General features: G+C 39.9%; 1 protein-coding gene across 1 annotated transcript; it reads left to right on the top strand.

Annotated features, from left to right (window-relative positions):
- Positions 1-18,094: 18,094 nt before the first annotated feature.
- On the top strand, positions 18,095-20,881 carry LOC124266462. Its single transcript, XM_046701254.1, has 7 exons — positions 18,095-18,152; positions 18,648-18,754; positions 19,190-19,355; positions 20,034-20,098; positions 20,277-20,459; positions 20,551-20,592; positions 20,774-20,881. The coding sequence occupies exons 1-7, from the start codon at positions 18,095-18,097 to the stop codon at positions 20,879-20,881; spliced, it is 729 nt and encodes a 242-aa protein (XP_046557210.1).
- Positions 20,882-21,100: the final 219 nt, after the last annotated feature.

Consider the following 21,100-nt stretch of genomic DNA (forward strand, 5'->3'; position numbering starts at 1 on the left):
TTATTGTTTGTTGTTTAATGCTACACATAGTCCAGCTGAAGAGGGTCGTTGTGGGCGGTACTTCACGGATCATTACCCCAGGTGCGTTCTGTATACACATATGTACCTTAAACAAAGTCAAAATACAGAAAGCGTACCCGTTTACCCTAAAAGTGAGGGACGAAGTCCATATTCCGCAATTCAAAACCGGAAACCAGAAGTAGTTGTTCGGTTCAACTGTTTTCCGAGTGGTATCCATATGTATCACGAAATATCCGTTACTGTTCTCATTACTTACTTACATAGCATAAAATGTATCTAATACAACAGCATGGCGGTTCCGATCAAGAATTGACACAATGGGAATGGAATGGTCCTAAGTGCGTTTATATATTAGCATTATGGCCTGGGTACATATCTGTATAAATTACCTGGGGTACACATATCTGTAGTACCTGTGCCGACAACGTCCCCTTCAGCCATAGTCCTGGGATGTTACAAGGACTGTCAATACTCAATCTGGACCAGATAATACTGTTATTGCTATTATAATCAAAATCCGTCCTATAAAGCCAAAAAATAATAGAGTCCGTTTCTGGTTACCCAACTGATCCTATCCTAACCCCGACCCTAAATCTTTTTTAACCAAGTCAAAATCAGGAGTGCATTTCAACTCATCATTTTCATCCAAATCCGCATTATAATATTTTCATGTTTATCTGTGTGCACGTAGGGCTAAAATGGATTGCACTGAATTGGTATAATGGGTCCTCGCTGACAAAACCTGCAAATACATAATATGAATAATGATTTGATGTAGAAATCTTTCCATGTTTCATCACAAGGCATTGTAACAACATGATATGGTATCCTTGAAGACATTTTCAGGTGCCCACCTGGTGCTACTAAAAAGTTTTAAAAAAGTTTAAAAAGATAAAATCGACCCACCCACCCTATTTTTAAAAAGCATGTAATAGGAAATGGATATATATTTGGGGGTTGCTTAGGTTGTAATGAGGACATTTAGTTACCAAGCGTGACCACTTGATCAGTAAAGTTGAGTCATACAGCCAGCAGTTGCTAGTGGCCGGTTGCTTACCCTGATTTCACATTACATCTTGAGTAGCATTTAGTAGCTGGTATGATGAACAGGAGCGATTTTTATGGATAGACAACTCCTTTATTGCAATGAATGCGATGTTTGATTGAAGAAGATGCTAACATCCCTACGACTTACCATCCTCTAATCAGTGACAATCAAGATTAAGGGTCACTTACTCTTTGTCCATCAGGCTTCATAGCCAATAGGGGTGAGTGGGGGTAGCCTAGTGGTTAAAAGCGTTGGCTCGTGCACGCCCGATGACCGAGTTTGAATCCCACATGGGAGCAATCATTGAAGCCCATTTCTGGTGTCCCCTGCCGTGATGTTGCTGGAATATTGCTAAAGCGTAAAACCAAACTCAGATCAGTCAGTCAGTCATAGCCATTAGCTATGATCACAGCAACTATCAGTGATGTCATCACACTGTACATCAACCTTGTTGACTGGGCTCCAGATAAGGGCCGTATCGCGTATGTATGGATAAAAATTTACCGCGATACGGTAGGAAATAATTTATAAAGCGTAGCAGAATCGCACGGCAATGGTGAAAACGGTCTTTAGAATCATTTACAGGCGTATTTATCTGAAAAGTATTATTTTATTGTATATTGACCTGTTTACACAAGACTAGCAATGTTTTGTTCATATATGAAACAAAACACAAGATTACTGATACTCTATTAAATTCCATTCAGTACTCTAAATATAGGCTTAAGGTTTTCGAGTACTCCTTTATTGAAAATATAAGGAGTATTACTCTGGTGTTCAAAAAATTATCTGGAGCCCTGATGTTGTGTATCACTTGCTTGATAATGGCGTTAGCATCTACACTGACATGTTGCATCCATTGCAATAAAAGAGTTGTCCATCCATAAAAAATGTTCCTTCTGATTTAACATCGTATTATCCAGTAAGATGATGGTTTCTGTTAGTACTCACGGTTGAAAAGACCTGTGGTGTGACCCCAATACATATGAATGGCAAGGACCAAATGTCTGCAGGGTAGTGTGAGTGAGTGAGTATGGTTTTACACTGTTTTTAGCAATATTCCTGCAATATGGCGTGGGACACCAGAATGGGTTTCACAGATTGTACCCGTGTGGGGATTGAACCTGGTTTTAGAGTGATGAAACTAGGCTACCCCGACAGGGTAGAGAGGGGACCCATCACTTGTATGTATCTGTAACACATGTTATATTTGGGATTACACTTTCTTAGTAAAGTACACATTCTAGTACTTTTGTTGGGTTGAGTCCTATCCGGGATTTAAACCCACACCCTCAGAGTCAGGCAACTAATCGCCAGCACACAAAGTCGCCTCACCACTTTCTAAATGGCATTGTGTATTAATTGCATCTGTGTCTTGCGTGCAAAGGGAAAGTGCTGGTAAAACATATTTGGATATCTCCCCATCATCAACACGAAGAGTCTGGGTGAAGTAGACTTGCTTGTTTGAGGACCCACCGGGGCTGGGAGATATAGTCAAGTTTGAATTCTGATGTGCTATACTTGATTGGCTTAGCTAATTTTTATCTTTCACCACTACAACTCTGTAATCTTAATGCACTCACTCATTTTATGTTGAGCTCTAGTTCTGGGCCTGTTCTCCAGATTTATGATTGTTGTAAAATTATTATAAAGTAACAAAGGTTAGGAAAGTTATAGAGCTTAGGCTAATTTGTTAAACCAGGACTTGGGGCCTGATCCACTAAGTATTTGTAGCACTTCACTATCGTTAGTTCATGAAAAACTACATAGTTACGTTAGGTCGTAACATAATTGTATACACACTGTGATCATTTTCAGTTGACATCAAAAGAGAAATCTCAAATGAACAATATTTGAAGCTGTATGTTTTCAGGGTACCACCCTACCCCGAGTAGTTCCAACCCACAGGAAGCTCTGGTGTAGGGAATCATGGCAACAAAATGGACCAAGATCCTGACCCACAAAATGGTTATTTTATCAATGATACAGTTCATTGAAGCAGCATATTCACAAGGGTCATTTCCCCAGACAAGTTAGGTTTGTGAATGAGTTGTTGAAGATTTTAAGCATTATTATAATTTATATATGTTTTTGCCTCATGTCTTTAAAACACTTTTAAGTACAATCCTGTATAAAATGGAAACTACACATAATGTACTTGGCACAAAATCAGAAAACATTTTGTGTTTGTGATAATAAAACACCACTTTTAATACGGATAGTGTTTGTCATATCATATAGTGATAGGACATGGTTTATATATGTCAAGCAGATGTTTAAATATATCTGGCATATATGAATATCACTATCAAAATGAAAAATATGTCCAAGGACTTTGAGAGAGTCATCTAAAAATACGGCAAGCATTTTGGGAGTGTAATAATGTTTAGTTAATTAGTGCATCTCAAACCTCCTACCTACCCAGCCCTGAAATAAATAACTGGTCATTATATATACAGAGGATACTAAACGACCTTCCGTGTAATACTAATTTTATTAAACGAGTTAATGATTTGGTATCAAACAAGCTCGTTTGATACTAAATCTTTCAGGAGTTTAATAAATATGGTATTTCACGAAAGTGAGTTTAGTATTCTATTTATTACTCTCCAACATAAATTGATAGAAATTGCCTACAGTGTGATGACTCTCATATAAATTTTCTGGGAGTCAAGCAAGGGCTAATACCATTGCGACAGAGGCATTAGCATTGTGACGTCATAACTGTAACCATTATGACGTCATATGTCTAGCGGTATTACACTAGTGCAATATTGCCGTAAAAATATTACACTGCAGTATCTTCCACGGGGTAATAAATAGAGGAAACTAAAGCGACCTGTGTAATACCATTTTTATTAAGCGAGTTAATGATTTGGTATCAAACGAAGCGAAAGCGAGTTAGATACTATTCTTTCACGAGTTTAATAAAAATGCTATTTCAAGGAAGCTAGTTTAGTATTCTGTTTATTACTCTCAATATAAATTGATAGAAACTGCCTACAGTGTGATGACTCTCAGCTTTCCATGAGTCAAGCAAGGTATAATACCATTGTGACAGAGGCATTAGCATTGTGAGGTCATAACTGTAACCATTATGAAGTCATACGTCTAGCGGTATTACACTAGTGCAATATTGCCGTAAAATATTACACTGCAGTATCTTCCACCGGCGAGTAGAAATAGAGATTATTACACGAGCAAGTGTGTCATCTGACATAATAACATGTTTAACAATATCAGAAGCTACTATTCCACATATACACTCTCTGGATTCAATCTTTTTACAGCCAATGTGAATAATATGAGAGAGTTTGTAAAATTTAGGCTTTTTAATCAAGGCTAGTTCCACAGTCTACTTGGATTAAAAGGCTCTCGGATAAGGCAATATCTGGAGAGATCCTCTCTCACTGCTATCTGATGACACAACAGACTCCTCGTAAGCATCACAGATTCTGGATTTAACAATATCATTCCATTTTGCTTTAGTATATATAACCCCTGTTGTGATGTATGTATTAACAGCGTCAAACAAGCCATACTTGTTTACGAGCTTAACCATGTACAGGATAGGTGATGGGATTTACCAATGGTAGTCATACATCTGGATTCAAATAGACGATGAAGAAATAATTGTTTAACAACATAGGCATCATTTAGACGGCAGATTCTACCAAACATAAGCAAACAAGATTTTCTGTATACCCTTGAATTGGCAGTAGTCCCAGGGTATCTAGAACCACAGGAGAAGCAGTGCGTTTAGGCAGACCTTGTACCTTTCTACAGAAATACCTTTGTGTTAACTCCAACATGTCCAATTCTTTTGACGTTAAGCTGCTCCAGACAGTACAACCATACATGTCCAACTTTTTGTGCCATGGCCCAGTTGGCGCTTCATGCACACTCATGTGCAACCAACCGTGCAAACAAGGGCATGCTACTCGTCATGCCATAGGACTTGCGATTCCATCTTCTGAATATTTTAATGCCCTTCAATATAGATAACAACACATGTGGTTCGCCTTTGGACCAAAAGCCCTTGCTTGGCATCCCGCAGAGTCTCACCACAGGCGCTCATAGTTAGATTTAGTTCTTGACAACGCGTGCTTAATGGTGAAAGTAAGAATGTATCAGTTCTGAATATATCTCGTGTTGGCCATACATATGTAGTGTGTCATAGAAAATTAAAACATGTTCCATTACTCAACTAAAACAAATTACAACAGTGTCTACACACATACACACATATATATATATATATGAATTCTCTCTCTCTACATATATATATATATATATATATATATATATATATATATATATATACATGTATATATATATATATACATGTATATCATGCTATGATCTTTATATGCCATATGTCAATAATTAACACATTTACTTATGGCAACGGCGGTTTATGAGTTTCATTGTCTGTGGCATTCCGAGAGTAATTTAGCGGACATGTATGCAAAGTTTCATAACGATCAATTTCCACAGCTGGTAAGGGAACACATTGTAAACACAGAACAATGCTGTTTTCTCAACACAGTTAAGTTAATCAGGAAATGTTGATAATCGTCGAATCTGTCTCTACCCAGTTATGTGTGCCTATACTGATCCTTGATTGATATGAAAACATCACTAAGTCTATTAGATTTACACCTGTCTGATTCTAATTTCTATAACAACATTAGTTGTCCTGTACAGACATGTGAACCTCGTTATGACAGGTGGGACAATGAGAGCAATGAAAGGCCGTTTGTGTTGTGTTTTCACTGGATTGAAAGCATAAGCTCTAAAAGCTCACAGAATGCCATTGGTGTAATCAGTTCGACAAATGTTAAAAATGGAACTTCGGCCGCGAACAGTCACAAACTACAGACAACTCCACGAAGGACAATCCTTTGCCCTGAACAAATCTGTAAGCAACCGTGTCACAGTTGGAATCTATCCAGTACAGAGAGTCATTTGGAAGCGCAAGTCTCCTCAGGTATGTTCATATTGTTATATCTTGATAACACAAGAGACCATAGAAACATGTTTAAGGTGCTTTTCATGATGCATTTCCTTTCTTTTACATTCAACAAGTTCCGTGATATTTCTGTTTGACAAGACGCGAAACATCTCCGTGTAGGAAACTGACAGTCCACAATGAACAACCTAACAATTGATTGTGGACAATATAATCCATATATACTTTACGTAAAAAGTTTGTCTATCTAAAACCTTGTTTTAAAGGGTTTTTTCATCTGAAATGGTTGTGTCCATTTCGAATATGATGAAGACAAAAAGAAATGTCAAACGCTATATTTAGACATACTGCAGTATGTGTTAATGTATTGTATTTAGTTAATTATCTTCAAAATTATCATACGTACATACATTCTACTGACTTCCCTATGCCGGGTAGAGGTTTACCGTTTCGCTTCGAATATGTGTCTCAACCACTCATAAACATTATTCAGTTATATATAACAACATTCACATGTATCAAATGTAACTGAAACAACCAACAAGCCGACAGGGCTGGTAAGATATAGATATACCCACACGAGAGTCATTTAATAAAACAATTCATATTATAATGGGGGTTACATGAATGTTTTAATGCTTGTCATATGTTTGAGGGGGTATGTTAATCTTAATTACATTTTTTAATTAAAGGGCCTGCTTTACCTAGTGGAGTGGGCGGACTACCCTCTAGAAGAGGCTACCTGGGAACCCACATGCCACATTCCTGCCCATCTGCTAGAAGACTACAGTTGCCCTCCCGTGTCTAGTGAGCGCCTCAGACTTGCTTCAGCTACTGTTGAGAGGTCACTGAAGACAACAAGTAAAGTCACCGGGCGGTCTACATTCAGCGCACATGCAGCTGGACATATACAGATACGCATTTGGTCATCTACCGGGCCACGACAAGGAGCTTTTCTTACATAAGAACGATTTCAGTAGACTGTGTCTGTCTCAACACTGGTGGTATTCTCTGAATCATCATGGCGAAGGTCAGGAGATTAACTTTCCTGTGAGAGTTTCACCACGGCTTACCATGAAGAAGGTATGGATGACGACGGGGGGAGTCCTGACGTTGCGGACTGTGCCGGTGGAGAAGATCGTCATGTTTGTCACCAGTAAAGTGTGCACCTTGAGAACACTGAACTCTCAGTAATAGACTGTTAGTATGGTCTATATTTGGGTAATATACTTAGCTCTGGGTTTGTGGTTAGCAAATAATATAGACATGGCAAAAAACAGTGAAGTTTGTGGAAGTTCTAGTGGCGGTAGGATTGACATATCATTTGTCAGTGCACCACAAAGTTCACAATCAGCTGAAAAATCTCTAGGTTTAGAAATATCCCATGCATGTCTGAGAGAAATAGACCGTTATTCAACTACGCATAGGGATTTTACATTTTCAATGGACATTCTGAACGAAAATTTAAATGTTGTACAATTGCAACAATCTGCTAGAATAGATGAACGCGTACGCGTTACCATATCAAAAAAGTTAATTCAAAGTACAAAAGCTGACTGGGGTGAAAAGCAGGCCTATTTGAAGCAGACCTACAGATTGGGTTTATTGGAAAATGAACTTGTAAATACAAGGCAAATGAGCAGGACTGTTCGCGAGCCTGCTGAAACCCCGCCTCAAACATCACTCACTCACAGCAGACCAATTGAAAAGATGAGCAAACGCCAGACGTACAGAACCCTGAACAACGTTCAGGCATCAACGTTAAAAGCTTTAGACTTTGTACGCAATCTTGGACTTACACCATCTAGCCTCAAACTAAAGTCATCAAATGGTGATGAATTCACTTAATTGTTAGATATGACCAGACTAAATCAGAAGATGAGGAAAATTTGTCACAAATCCTGTTTGTACTTGATAAGTTTGGCGTAAGTGACTCAACTTATCATGAAATTGCCCAGGTCAACAAGGACCTGCCCAGAGTCGGCGCAGTTGCCGAACTCCGTGCTAAACTGTCACGTGAGTTCAAAATACACAGAGTACCTGGCAGTGTTCCTGGAGCAGTGATGAGCTTTAAGAACGAGCTTGAATCTAGCGTTGGGCAGTATTTAGAATCTCGGCCATATGTAGAAAACGTTAAGATTAAGTTCGGTGGGGACGGGACTCGGGTTAGCAGCCTCTCAAATTTTGTAGTTTTCTCATTTAACATCGTAGATGACACAGTCAAGCAAGCATCAAGAAACCAATGTACTTTAGCAATTGTCAGCTGCAAAGAGAACTACTACCACCTCAAAATGTCTCTGGTTCCATTATTTGAAGAAGTCAATTCTGTTGCAAAGGCCAAGTTTATTCAGATTGGGGACAAACGTATAGGGATCGAGATTTTCTTTGGGGCTGACATGAAAATGATTCAGTTAGTTCTAGGCTTAGGGGGTTCTACTGGAAACTATGCGTGTCCACTGTGTAAAGTGCACAAGGACGACCGACACAACATGACGCATGACTGGTTGTACTATTCCACGGAGCCCATGTGCAGGACAATTGACGAGATAAGATCTCACGCAGATAAGCTCCAGTTTGGTGTTCAACACACTCCACTGGTTGAAATAGGTATCGACAATTTTGTCCTGGACGAGCTACATCTCTTGATGAGAATCACGGACGTTCTGGAAAGAATGATTATTCAGGATGGGGAAACAGGGATAAAGAATTAACAAAATTAAGGCAAGGGAAACCTAGATATTTAGATGGAATAGTGGAAAGCATCAGAAGCTGTGGGGTGTCGTTCAATGTGTGGGAAGATAGGGACGGCAAGGGACTAAAATGGACAAGTCTTTCAGGGGACAGCAAGAAGAAAATTCTGAATCAACTGCCAGACAAACTTTACGATCGACTGACACCAGACACAGAGACGGACTTCATCAACATTTGGACAGGATTTAGGGACATCTATAAGTTGGTAGTTAGCGGGGAGAGCAACGATGCACGGCAATTGTACTACATGGCCAGGGAGTGGATACAGCTGATTCTGAGAGTAGGAGAGAAAAGGAAGGGGTGCTTGTCTAAGAACATCACGCCCTACATGCACTGTTTAGTGTACCATGTTCCTGTGTTCATTGGCACGGGAACATTGGTAGGTTTAGTGGACAGGCCCTGGAAAAATGAATGATGACATCAAAAGGATTCATCAGCAGAAAACCCAAAAGTGGGATGGTCCCATTGAGGCTATGACTGTCCGAAAGCGTGTGGAAAGTCAATCACATCTGGCTCGACCAAAACGACCCTACACTAAACGTAAGCTTGAGTACTGGGAATCTGAGATACATGAGGCTAGAAGCATAAAAGGGCTAGTATCCAAAATGACATCAGAAATGTCGCCCCTAGTACTCAACCACTTTTAGATGACCTGAGTGTGGCTGATTTGAGAGACAAACTTGTCTCACTTGGAGTACACACTAAAGTGTCCTCTCGGGAGAAACTGATGGACATGATCAGTTCAGTTACACATGATTAGTGTAATGCCATGATATGGATAGAATGCTTACCCAAACCTGTACATTGAGTTCAAAGTTCATTATTTAGTTACAACTTTTTTCTGAAATGTATTGTGTATAATGCAATGTCATGTGATTCTAATTTGTGAGTGCTTATGTTGTAAATACATCTCTTGGAATACAATGTTTATTTTTGTTCAAATTGTGACTCGCAATGAAATAACATACGGTGTTATTATAGAGGACGGATGCACACACTGTCCGGCTTAATTGCCTTCCCTGCTGAGAGACCTAGCCAGGATCTCTAGACCTGTACGTGCATCTGTGCCCTGAGTAAAGGGATATAACTCCTCACAACACATACGTCTTGTATCTACGGTTAATAAACATTAAAATTAACTATGAAGGTGTTTTATCACTACTGAAAATTTGCATATGCATTGAAAATATTTTGATTGTTGGGATATTGGTGAAACAGTTTTCCTGTCTACATTAATAAACGACTCGTCGATCACTGAAGTTCGGTGTTTTCACTGAAGATGGGGAATTACGTTTGTATCTAGAAACAATCGTGGGACACATTTTAAAAGTATTTGTGACTATCTTCCAAAACCTATTAACAGTTCCAACTTACATAACCATAAAGACATAATTTCCAAAAATATGAATCCAGGGGGACATATTCTGAATACTTGAACCTAACTGACTTAGACAAGTTTTAAACTTCATTTCCTCTTTATCTATCACCATTTCACGGTTGGGTGATTTCAATCTTGGCGTGATCCCCTTGGCACAGATTCTTGGGTATGTTTGCATTTTGACGATTTGTTTCCGGTAAGTCCATACCGAAAGGTATCAGAATCTGCAAAGTTGTGTTTTACGTTGCATGTGACCTTTAAGAGTAACAAGGGCTATACGATAAGTCATATAAAGATATAGAGTGGTGAAATATCTCATTCAACTGTCATACCTCTTGATTTATAGGTGAGTTAGATCAAAGACTGTTAACAGTTTTTAGAATATATACTAGCCACATAAAGAAACTGTGCTTTGTAAAAATATTATCCCAGTTGATAAGTACGATAACAAAGGTACACATAAACGTTAATGGAGGGATCATGAGACCATAACAAATCGGGAGAATTTCAATTGAAAAGTCAATCACAATGACGTCACGAGTCCACAAGCGGGACAGGGGTCAAACGACCATGCCACAAGCTCAATAACGGGTATGTCCACCATTGGCATTGAGAACAGAACATCGACGACGCGAAGAGCTTATCAAACGTGGAAGGCTTGTGAGATGTCACGCCAGATTCTCTCAACCTCTGTTGCAAGGTCAAGGACGTTATCTGGCGGATGAGGAAGACGGCGTGAGCGTCGATCCATCTCGTCCCAAAGATGCTCTATCGGGAATTATCCGGTGAATTTGCAGGCCAAGACAGTAACTCAACGTTGTGGTGTTGCAAGAAATCCATAGCAACCCTTGCCGTATGAGGGCGGGCATTGTCCTGCTGGAATGTTAACCCAGGGCCATGACGTTGCAGAAAAGGAATTGCCACAGGTCGAAGAATCTCATCCCTGTAGCCCACACCAGTTAAGTTGCCCTGAACAATCACCAAAAGAGTTCTTTGGCATGCTCCTATTCCACCCCAAATCATCACGGAACTACCACCAAAGCGATTCCTCTCAAGACACAGGCCTGTGCATAAGGTTCTTCCTTACGTCTGTAGGCAGGCGCGTTGGCGTCCATCACTATGGGAAATGTTGAACCTGGACTCATCTGTAAAAACAACATTTCTCCACCAAAACAAGGGTCTGCGGACATGATTTCGGCACCACATTCGGCGAGCTTGTCCCTGACGTTGTGTCAGGATAGGCCGTAGGGCGGGACGTCGTGGTCTGATCCCGTGATGACGTAAACGTTGTCGAACTGTGTTTGGGTGGATACGGCGAAGTCCTGGATTGTGGCGAAGATGGGTCACCCTTATCCATATGTCCTGTCTTGGCGTTGTTACACGTGGACGTCCAGAACGTGACCGATCGATGACGTCATTTGTGTTCTTGTAGCGTCTCACCAGTGCAGAAATGGCGTTCGGTGGCAGTGGAAAGCGTGCAGCCACTTGTCGTTGAGACATTCCCCACGGACCATCCGAGATGGCCTCATGACGTTGTGCAGACGTGAGCCTTGGCATGCTATGCGTTTCAATAGCTGTTTAATTTTTTGAACAATCGCAAGGGCAGGGGTTGAGCTTTCCAAAGTGACAGTATTGTGTGGCATTCATTTCCTGTTTCTCTTTCCGGAATGCACGTGCAACAATGTAGTGCACGTCTCAAGGACGAACCCACTGACGTCACGGAACGTGGACGTGCATGCATGTTGGATACATGTCACTTATTTCTGAGTTTGAATCCTTATGTGTCTACACAGGTTTGATAAGTTTAGATTTTAAATTTTTGTATGCACAGTTTCTTTATGTGCCTAGTATATTTGAATGAGTAATATTACAAACAGCTTGAAGAAAAGGCGGCTGCCCCTCATTAACGGTGTGGTAATATATACTGTATATATACACAGAGGGCCGACAGTGGCCAAATTTAAGGGCATGTGTACGTGTGCGTGTGAGTGTGCATGTGCATGAATGTGTTTTACAGACATTGATTTCAGTTCAAACTGCTTACACTGGTGCAGAAACAGATCAATATTGCCAATAATTTCGGTATTCCCTTAACTGTATTCATTTCTTGAATGGTATATGTTGTCTTTATTTTGCTTCTTCTAGGCATGGACGGTGTAATACAAACGTGAGTATTATAATCTACAGTAGTGATATGATTATGATATCACTGTGTAATTTCAGTAGTGTTACGATATTTCCTAAAGGCTTGTCCCATACAAATATTATCATACGATTCTAAGTTAATGGATGGTAACATGCGCATTTTCTTATATGAACACATAAACGCAAAAAGGCGACATTAACGTCACCGAGAATGCTTTACAGTCTCCTTGTTACAATGTTGATGTCAAACCTTCTATATTGCTCTACAGAATGAAAACATATGGCACACAAAGATCTGAAGACATGTGTGAGTTTATTGGTGAATGTTGACAGGAAGCTACCGATGTAAACTCTGTCGGAATCAAGCTCACGGCGTCACAATGTCAGGGAAGGTCATATACACAGGCATACACGAAATGCTGTCAAAATTGGTGGTATGTACAAGTTAATATTGTTGGGTTGTTTAAACTAGTAATGGTATCTCAGTATTCATTCGGTTCTAAAGGTATCTATAACATAACCTCAAAGCCACAATGCTGATATGTTTTTGACATAACTGTTGATACTCTAGTAATTTGTGTCTTTGCAGATGTTTGGGTGTTAAACTGTTTTTTGGAATGCATTCCAAAACAAGACAGGGGACATTACCACTGCCCATGTGGTAAAGTTTTCCGAAGAAAGTTCTCTCTTGTTCGACATAGGAACACCGTTTGCCCAATTGCTCAGGCAAAATCTGCAAATGTTCAAGAGAAAATGACTTCTTCCCAATCACAGAGCATCCAAAAAGTACAGCGAGACCAAGATCCGAAAGAGACATGTTTCATCTGTAATGCCCTGATCTCGAAAAAGAATATCAAAAGACATGCAAAGAAACACAATGCGCGGGATGACTTGATACACCATCGTGGGATTTGCGTTGATAAACAGCGCGGTCTGTTCATGATAAGCAAGTCAAGAACTGGTCCAGACTACCCACCGCATGTGCAAATGAACACTGTAACTCAACAGATGCAATGTGAACATGAACACTGCAATTTAGCTTTGGGTGTTGCAGCAAGAGGCAATGTAGGTACTTATCAGTGCCCCATTTGCAATCAGTTATGTTTGCAAGTGCATGTCCTTAAAGAAGTGCGTCTTCAGTCAGACTATGCAGAAAATCTTTGTCAACAGAAGGTAATAAATTCAGCGAGCATGGAAATTGCCAAGAAGCTCGTTAATACGGCCGAGAAACACAAAGCCCTGTTGTCGTTTTATGGGAGCAGAAACACTCTGTAAACTGCCTTTATTTCTCTGTTTATGATGAAACGAAGGAATATTAGGCAAAACTCGGTCGCGCTGTAGTAACATTCACAAAGGAAAGAGGACAGCTAAATTGTGTTTGTTGCAAAACCACCAGATCTTGCGTACACAAGAATCTTGTCAAATGGTATTTGGCACAAGAACACCCAGAGTTGCTGAGCAGTACTGCTGAGAACAACACGGATATGTGCAGCGTAGATGAAGAGGTATCAGTTGACCCTAACTCAAGCGAGGAACCAATACCATCATTAACCATGGAAACCCGACCCTTACGAGAATCGGGAAGCAGGTTGTGCGAGGCATATCCACCGTCTGGACATGGTGCACGCTTAATGGTAAATTACCTAACGTCTCAGAAGAAAATACCACCAGAATTCAAACTTCCGGAAAATACACAGTTAGGACCTGTAGAAAACTTGGCACCAATCGAAACACAATGTGCAATGTGTGGAAATGAAGACCTTGACCAGTATCTGGTAACCAGAAAAGGGAAAATATATGATAAAGATCATGTGTACACAGGTATGTATGCTGAGGGGTAATACTGAATTATGCAAACTATTAATATTACCTCCAAACCACAAATAACAATACAATTATAAGAAGCCAGTAATATTTCGACTGACGGTGTGGGTTGGGTGATGTGAGGCGATTTCACATTGTTTCAATTAAATTGTATAACGTTGCTTTCAAAACCTAATGTGTGTAACATAATTCTTTTTACATATTAATTATATAATTTGTTTACAACCTTTCATTGTCAGATGTAGCTGTGTACGTTAAGAAGTGTCAAACGTGCGGTCACTTCTACAGGTACCAAGAGCACAGGGATGGCATACATAATTTTGACGACCACATATTCCTTTCAATTCGCCTGTGTCACTGGTTCAGAGTTAACTTGAAGGTACAATATACCCTTACTATATTCCGTTTTTGGACAAATCTATCGAACAGAAAATGAAAGGTAGCCACCTTCCACGTTGTCCCTTTCGTACAATGTATACTTCTTAACTTTAAATTTGTTTCGACATAACTAACTGTCACGAATTTATGGTTTCAGAGAACCACACGGCAATTGGAAGGGCTGCCGATACATTAACCGAAGACACAGGATTACATTTTCCCCGGAGACAAAAAATGTTACAGGGTATCTGCATTTTGAGGCCATGTGCGATCCACAAGTACAGTTTCACCTGTGACATCTGCGGCCGATTTCCATGTTGCCTGGTGACAGATGCTAACAGAAATGTGCATTTCCATTAGCATGTAAGTCGTTCATTCTTTTCCCTAAGATGTCAACTGTTTCCGGTATCTTTCATTTAGTGAACCGTCCAACATTCATGTTTCATGATCTCTGCTTTATGCGTTTCTCACAGTAGACATTTGTTGACGTCAGTGTCACAGGTACCAGGGGCAGAAACAGCTTCAGATGAAATCAACATGGATGTGTTTTGGAACCAAACAGTGGAGGCGTCTTTGTTATACAGAGGTTTTGGAAAAGGTACACTTTATCGTCTTGAATTAGTAATGACCAATAGTTTGTTTGTGTGAGTGTCTAATATGCCAAGGCTAAATGAGGTGTTACTGTCTAATTTCAGTCTGATGTATGTTTGTAATGTCTGATGTATGTTTGTTAATATTCTTTAGAATGTTTTAAATGGTATTAGAAGCGACCAACGATGGGCGTGTTTCACCTTCATGCACGACAACTGGGCTCCTTTCGTTGGCTTAGCGAGGAAAGATGCAAAGGCATTCAACACTGAAGCTGAAAAATTAAGATCACTGACAAAGCATCTTCAGGATGGAGACTTTGATGCAGGGGATAGGGACCCTAACGGAAGATGTCCTGATGCAAATGCTGTGTGAAAAGAAGGTACATGTGACATATATGACATTACACTATTATCAGTTAGACAGACTCAGTGAATTGTGCAAACTGTGGTATGGTATGGCGTAGTGTGGCTGGGCGTGACGTATTACAAACAAGCTCTTTCAAATCCTACAACAATCCGGTTTAAAGGCGAACACAGATGTTTCCGGGATAGCTGACACTATTCCGTTAGAAAATGGGTTGAATTCCTTTGATTTAATCTGTAGAGGAACTAAATCCACAAATGAGATAATGGGTTCTTGAATCTGTACAGCATTAAGCAAGTATGTATCTTTGTAAGTGTATTGCCTAGATGCTCAAGTATTACATATCCTTGGTAAAAGAAATTATATCAGTGTCGCTTTGAAGTGTATCCGCGTATTAAGGCGCCACAACTGAAGTGGAAAGCTTGGTCACTCATGGTTTTTCATAGTTTCTATACTGAATCCTGCAGGTTCCTGAGGTACGGCATTGGTGTACAAAGATGGAAGTAGACGCCAAAGGGACAAAACTGGAAATGATAAACAGACTGAAGGAAAAACTGAAAAGCAAATCAACCTTCAACAAGTTATTCTCAGGCATATGGGGCCATTCTGGTAATTACTCAAGCTCGATGACATTGTAAAATGACCAGTGTGAGTTCTTATAATCTCCAACTGTTGGGGAGAGGATTTAAAAGTATAAATCTCGATCAGTGGTTTCAAAATGCCCTTCGATCTCAAATTGCAAGCTTTCTTATGACACTTCTTCTAAATACAATCCACACAATGAAAGAATAAATGTAACTTCACATCACTTGACAGTGGCTAGGCAATGGCTGGACAGGTTGAAAAACCGTATGTCTTCTAAGCCAACAACACACAATCCTATAACAGTCTCTTCTCTTGGAAACTTAAAAAACATTTCTTACTTCTTAAGTATCTTAAAGCTCTCTTACTCTTTCTCACGCTCTTTCCTTTCACATGTGTATCTTAAATTCGTTGTCGCACACTTATTGTTGTCGATCAGGTAAGAACCCACAAGTCCCCACAAAAGACAATTAGTCTATAAGTCTTAGTTACAGTGGTATATCACAGCTGTTACCAATCCTGGGAAAGTAGCCTCGGACATCTGCTGGCAGCAGGGGCTGGCAGATTCTTATGTCTCAACTAATATATATAAATAGTATAAGCACATGTAGGCTCTCTCTTTCACACACACACACACAAACCGTAACAAAGTTACAAATATGATATATTGTATGTACAACAAATGCCTAAAATTAGACTCCTGACAACCCGTATGACCTTCTATGAATAACGAACAAACAGTATAGAGTCTCCTTGGAAGTGTTCACCACGAGTGAGTCGTGAAAATCAGGCGGCAGGTAAAGTGATTGAACTTGCAATTTCTTGTGACCAACAAACAACAATCAGAATCAGTGTTAAACATTTACTGCCGCGAATGTTCTGTTATTACACTGAAAGACAAATGCTTCAAGTTATGGTAAAATACAAATCCATACAACATGGGGAGGGGCTGCATAGCACGTATGTTTAGTGGTGACAAATGGGGATCTCCTTTGCCAGAGTAACATTGTTCTAATTAAGATACTGATGTGCAAATCTAGCATATTGAGTTGAAGAAAAAACCCGGTAAAGCGTTCATCTGAATAAAACCGAGTCCCTGTACCTCACAGCATTTCAGTTCTGCTGTTGATGTCATCCTAATCTAGATCATACTGTCCTCACCTCCAAAACCAATCCCCTTCCAGAACACATGGTGTGGTGCTGGATATTTTTCTGGAATCGTGGTTATAGGATATTTTGTGTAAACTACAACCATTTTGGTTGCTTGTCTCTGACTTTTTAACACACTTTTATCATGTTCAGATGAAACAATCACTCATGAGGTTACCTTGAAAGATGACATGTAACAATAACGTTTGCCCCTGGGTATAGTTTCTGATAAAAGTCAGGCTAATTTTCCTCTATGAGTAATTATTTTTCATGTTCGTTCAAGGTGGATGGGTGTCAGCCTCCTGCCCCCACAGAATCGTGTATGCGTTTAAATCCATCCTGAGACCTGAAAGTGTGAGGGACCATGTGGATTTATTACTATCCTTGTCAAGACAACCGCCAGTAGTCATCAGTGATGTAGCTCCGATGATGTCACGTCATGGAAACAGGAGGCGGAAGAACATGTTCTATCAAATGAAGGACGTTTGGCTGAAGCAGCTGCTGAGAACATACAAAAGGCGAAGGACGGAAACTTTTCTAAGAGCATACCTTACATGAAGGAATGGCTGACAGTAGCTCCACTAAATGCTCTGGACTCCGATGCGCATTTCCTGCCATCAAATTGAAACATTCTGTTTGCTTGATCGATTTCATGAAAGGAACACGAAATCGGAACAAGAACTGCTCAGACGTATTTCGCTTGTTCCCGAAATGAAAGGCAGAATTAATTCTCAAGTAGAAGAGCAAATGCACAGGAAGATGAACCGGAATAACTACTTTCTCGATGTCATGTCGCCTGGGAATTATATGTTTGTCCTTCGACTGCTGTTGCATTTTACAATCAACAAACAAACAAAGAAAATGACAGCCGCAGTCGAAGGACAACTGAAGAATGACATTCTGTGTGGTGAAATTCGACCACGACACGTTTGGCCGCCTGCACCTTTCAGGTAAATGACCTGATTTGAGCTGACTATAGAAAATGTTTATTGAACTGAAATTCAGTGTCTGATCTATTGATATTGTAATAATCAGTGTTTCTTGTCGGACAATGCAACAGAAGGTAAATTGATACAGTTCTATTCTACCGTGTGTGTTCATATACTTAACATGCAGCGTAATTTAGCATGCATTGTAAGAAACTAGTATTTTCATTGTCATTGTTATCACCGAAGTAATATGCTAAGTCTAATAATCGAGGCTGATTGTCGATGTTTTTGTACAGGGGAAGCAGACCGTTCCGTGCATGAAGACAAACAAGAGCGCAGAAAGGCATCGCTCAAATGTAAGTAACATGGTTGTGTCTGTTATGTACATTGATAGATCGGGATACCCTCGCTATGACCCATTTTACTGCACCAGTTCAGACATGGACATAGAATGGATACCCCCCCTTCCACTGAGAGATATATTTCCTTGTTTTGACTGTACTTTGTACGACACAGATCACAAAGGTTACCTTGGAACAGCTCCGGGTAGCTCTGCAAGAAGCCAGTCAATTAAACGCATAGACGACATCGCCCAGGGGACGTCAGAGCGCTTACAGGCCTCGGTATTGCAACACGGACTGTGTTTCCGACGGAAGACTCCGGAGATGGCAACTGCTTCTTTCATGCAGTTGTAAGATCAGCTACTAGCGCTTGGATGGCAGATCAGCATTTGATCACCTCGAATTAAGAACTGCAGTTGCTAACAGCTTACGGAGGTATCCTTATGTAAGTGCTTGCAGTGATATATATCCGCACAAATATCTACTTCTGAACGTAACTTAGGTTTCAAATACGCGCGCGCACTCTCACTCGCTCACACACACACACACAGAGAGTATTTTTGTGTTATACTAGTTTTCTTATATATTGATTTATTTACCACAGGAAGGGGCACACACCTATCCCATTTTGTCGATGTACAACGGCACAAAACCTGGAACGTTTACTTGGAGTCGATTGCTAAATCGGGTGAATACGCTGATCACCTTGTGGTACAGAGAGACGTCGCAGCTTCTGAAAAAGACATTGCTGTTTTCACAAGTTCTGAAGATGGAACCGCGTCAGACAATAATGTTGTCATGATAAGCGGTGGACCAGGAGCAGCTATCATGTTAGGTCACTATCATGAAGCGCATTACCAGAGTCTCGATCTCCAGCGTGATGGAAAGTATTCCGTATTCAATATTGTCATTGATATAGATTTCTTATTCCAGAAAGTGATGTATTCAATACCAAATACTTGCTCAGATATGTAACACATTTTCTTTCTCGCACTGGGTGACAAATACCCATTACAGACCCGGTGGCCTGTAGTTGAAATCAGGGTGTTGATATCATAACAAAGTCCACATCATAGGCATTGCATTCGTGTCGATACGACAAACTGCGCTAATACTTTTCATACAATGTGGAATATTTTCTTGAACCAGCACCACTTGTTCGTCTTTAACACCTAATGGCACTGTGTTCTCGGATAGCCGTGGTCAGTTGTTGTCCGTTTATGCAGGAATTGCGGTGAAATACGCTGAATACGCTTTAAAGAGATATTGCAAATGTAAACAATTCACAGATTGCTCACTAACTCATACAGTGGTACTCAGCAGTTTGAAATAAGTAACATCGTTTTCAGCAATAATGCAGGTCGCGGAACATTACCCAGAACTCATACAATTGCCGTTAGTGTCCTGAATTGTGTTCGGTTCATGTTTCATACCAAAGGGGGCGTGGTGCACCAATTGCATCCCACGGAATGGATATACCTGTGTAAAATATACAAACGTTTGACGTATATGTCATTTTAGTAAGCAAGTACTCTAACAATTCGTCATATTGTCATTTTAGGGCAACTGGAGTGTATCCAAGAACAAGCAAATTCAGCAGAATCAACATCAACTAAACTTGATGTGGTGAGGGTGATTCAATGTATCGCATCGTAGACATGGTGTAATGTTTAATGTTTACAGTGTTGAACACTTGTGACTTAAAAATACATAATGTGAAGTACAGAATATATGTGGGACCCTAACACAGCCTGATGCAGCTATACCGTTGTTTTCATAAAAGCTTTGATGTAATTATTTTCAGTTTCAAGATATCTGCAATGATAACAGACAACTGGACGACATAGTGGTGTCCATAGGTCCCTATAGAGTTTCAAAACTGGATATCCTGACGATAGCACCAAGGCTTCCGAAAGAAACCGAAGACCAAATGAGAGACAAAATAGAGAAAGAGATGAGATGGACGGTTGGTTGGGTGAATGATCAGGTATGTGTAAATGACAGTATAAGCAGTTTGTTACACGCTGATAAAAGAAAAACCCAAGTAACAATAATAGTAAATACGTTTCTTTTTGCAGATAATAAATGCCTTCCTGTATGTGCTGTGTCAAGGACGCGAGGTGGGTGAAAGGATTTTTTAACCTACAAGACAATTTAGAAATAACAACAATACAAGATGTCGACTCGTTTGTTCAAAGAATATACAATATGACTGAATGTTGTAGTTATGTATACAATTACAGTAACCAATATTCGTCCTTGAATATATAACATGTTCTTTTTTCGTGTTATTTGCTTCAGTGTAAGGAAAGAAATGTAGCTTTATCTACTCAGGTTATTGAGGGATGGCGAAATTTCAAGTCGGGAAGGAGTCACAGAGTGGCGCTTCTACGAAAGGTGATGAATTGATATTGAGTACAGTACAGTACATACCTGTGAGGATAATATACACTGCAACAGTTGATAAACGTCGGCAATGACTAATTATGGAATTGAATTATTTCCTACTAAATATAACAAATTCATTGTTGATCGCATTATAATTTGTTTGTTCGTTTGTTGTGCAATGCCACAATATGGCAATTCGTTCACTGTGTACCTGCTATGTTGCAAATACTACTGCATTAT

Source organism: Haliotis rubra, unplaced genomic scaffold (genome assembly GCF_003918875.1).
Source record: "Haliotis rubra isolate DU_JTF1 unplaced genomic scaffold, ASM391887v1 Scf1259, whole genome shotgun sequence".
NCBI lineage: Eukaryota > Metazoa > Mollusca > Gastropoda > Lepetellida > Haliotidae > Haliotis > Haliotis rubra.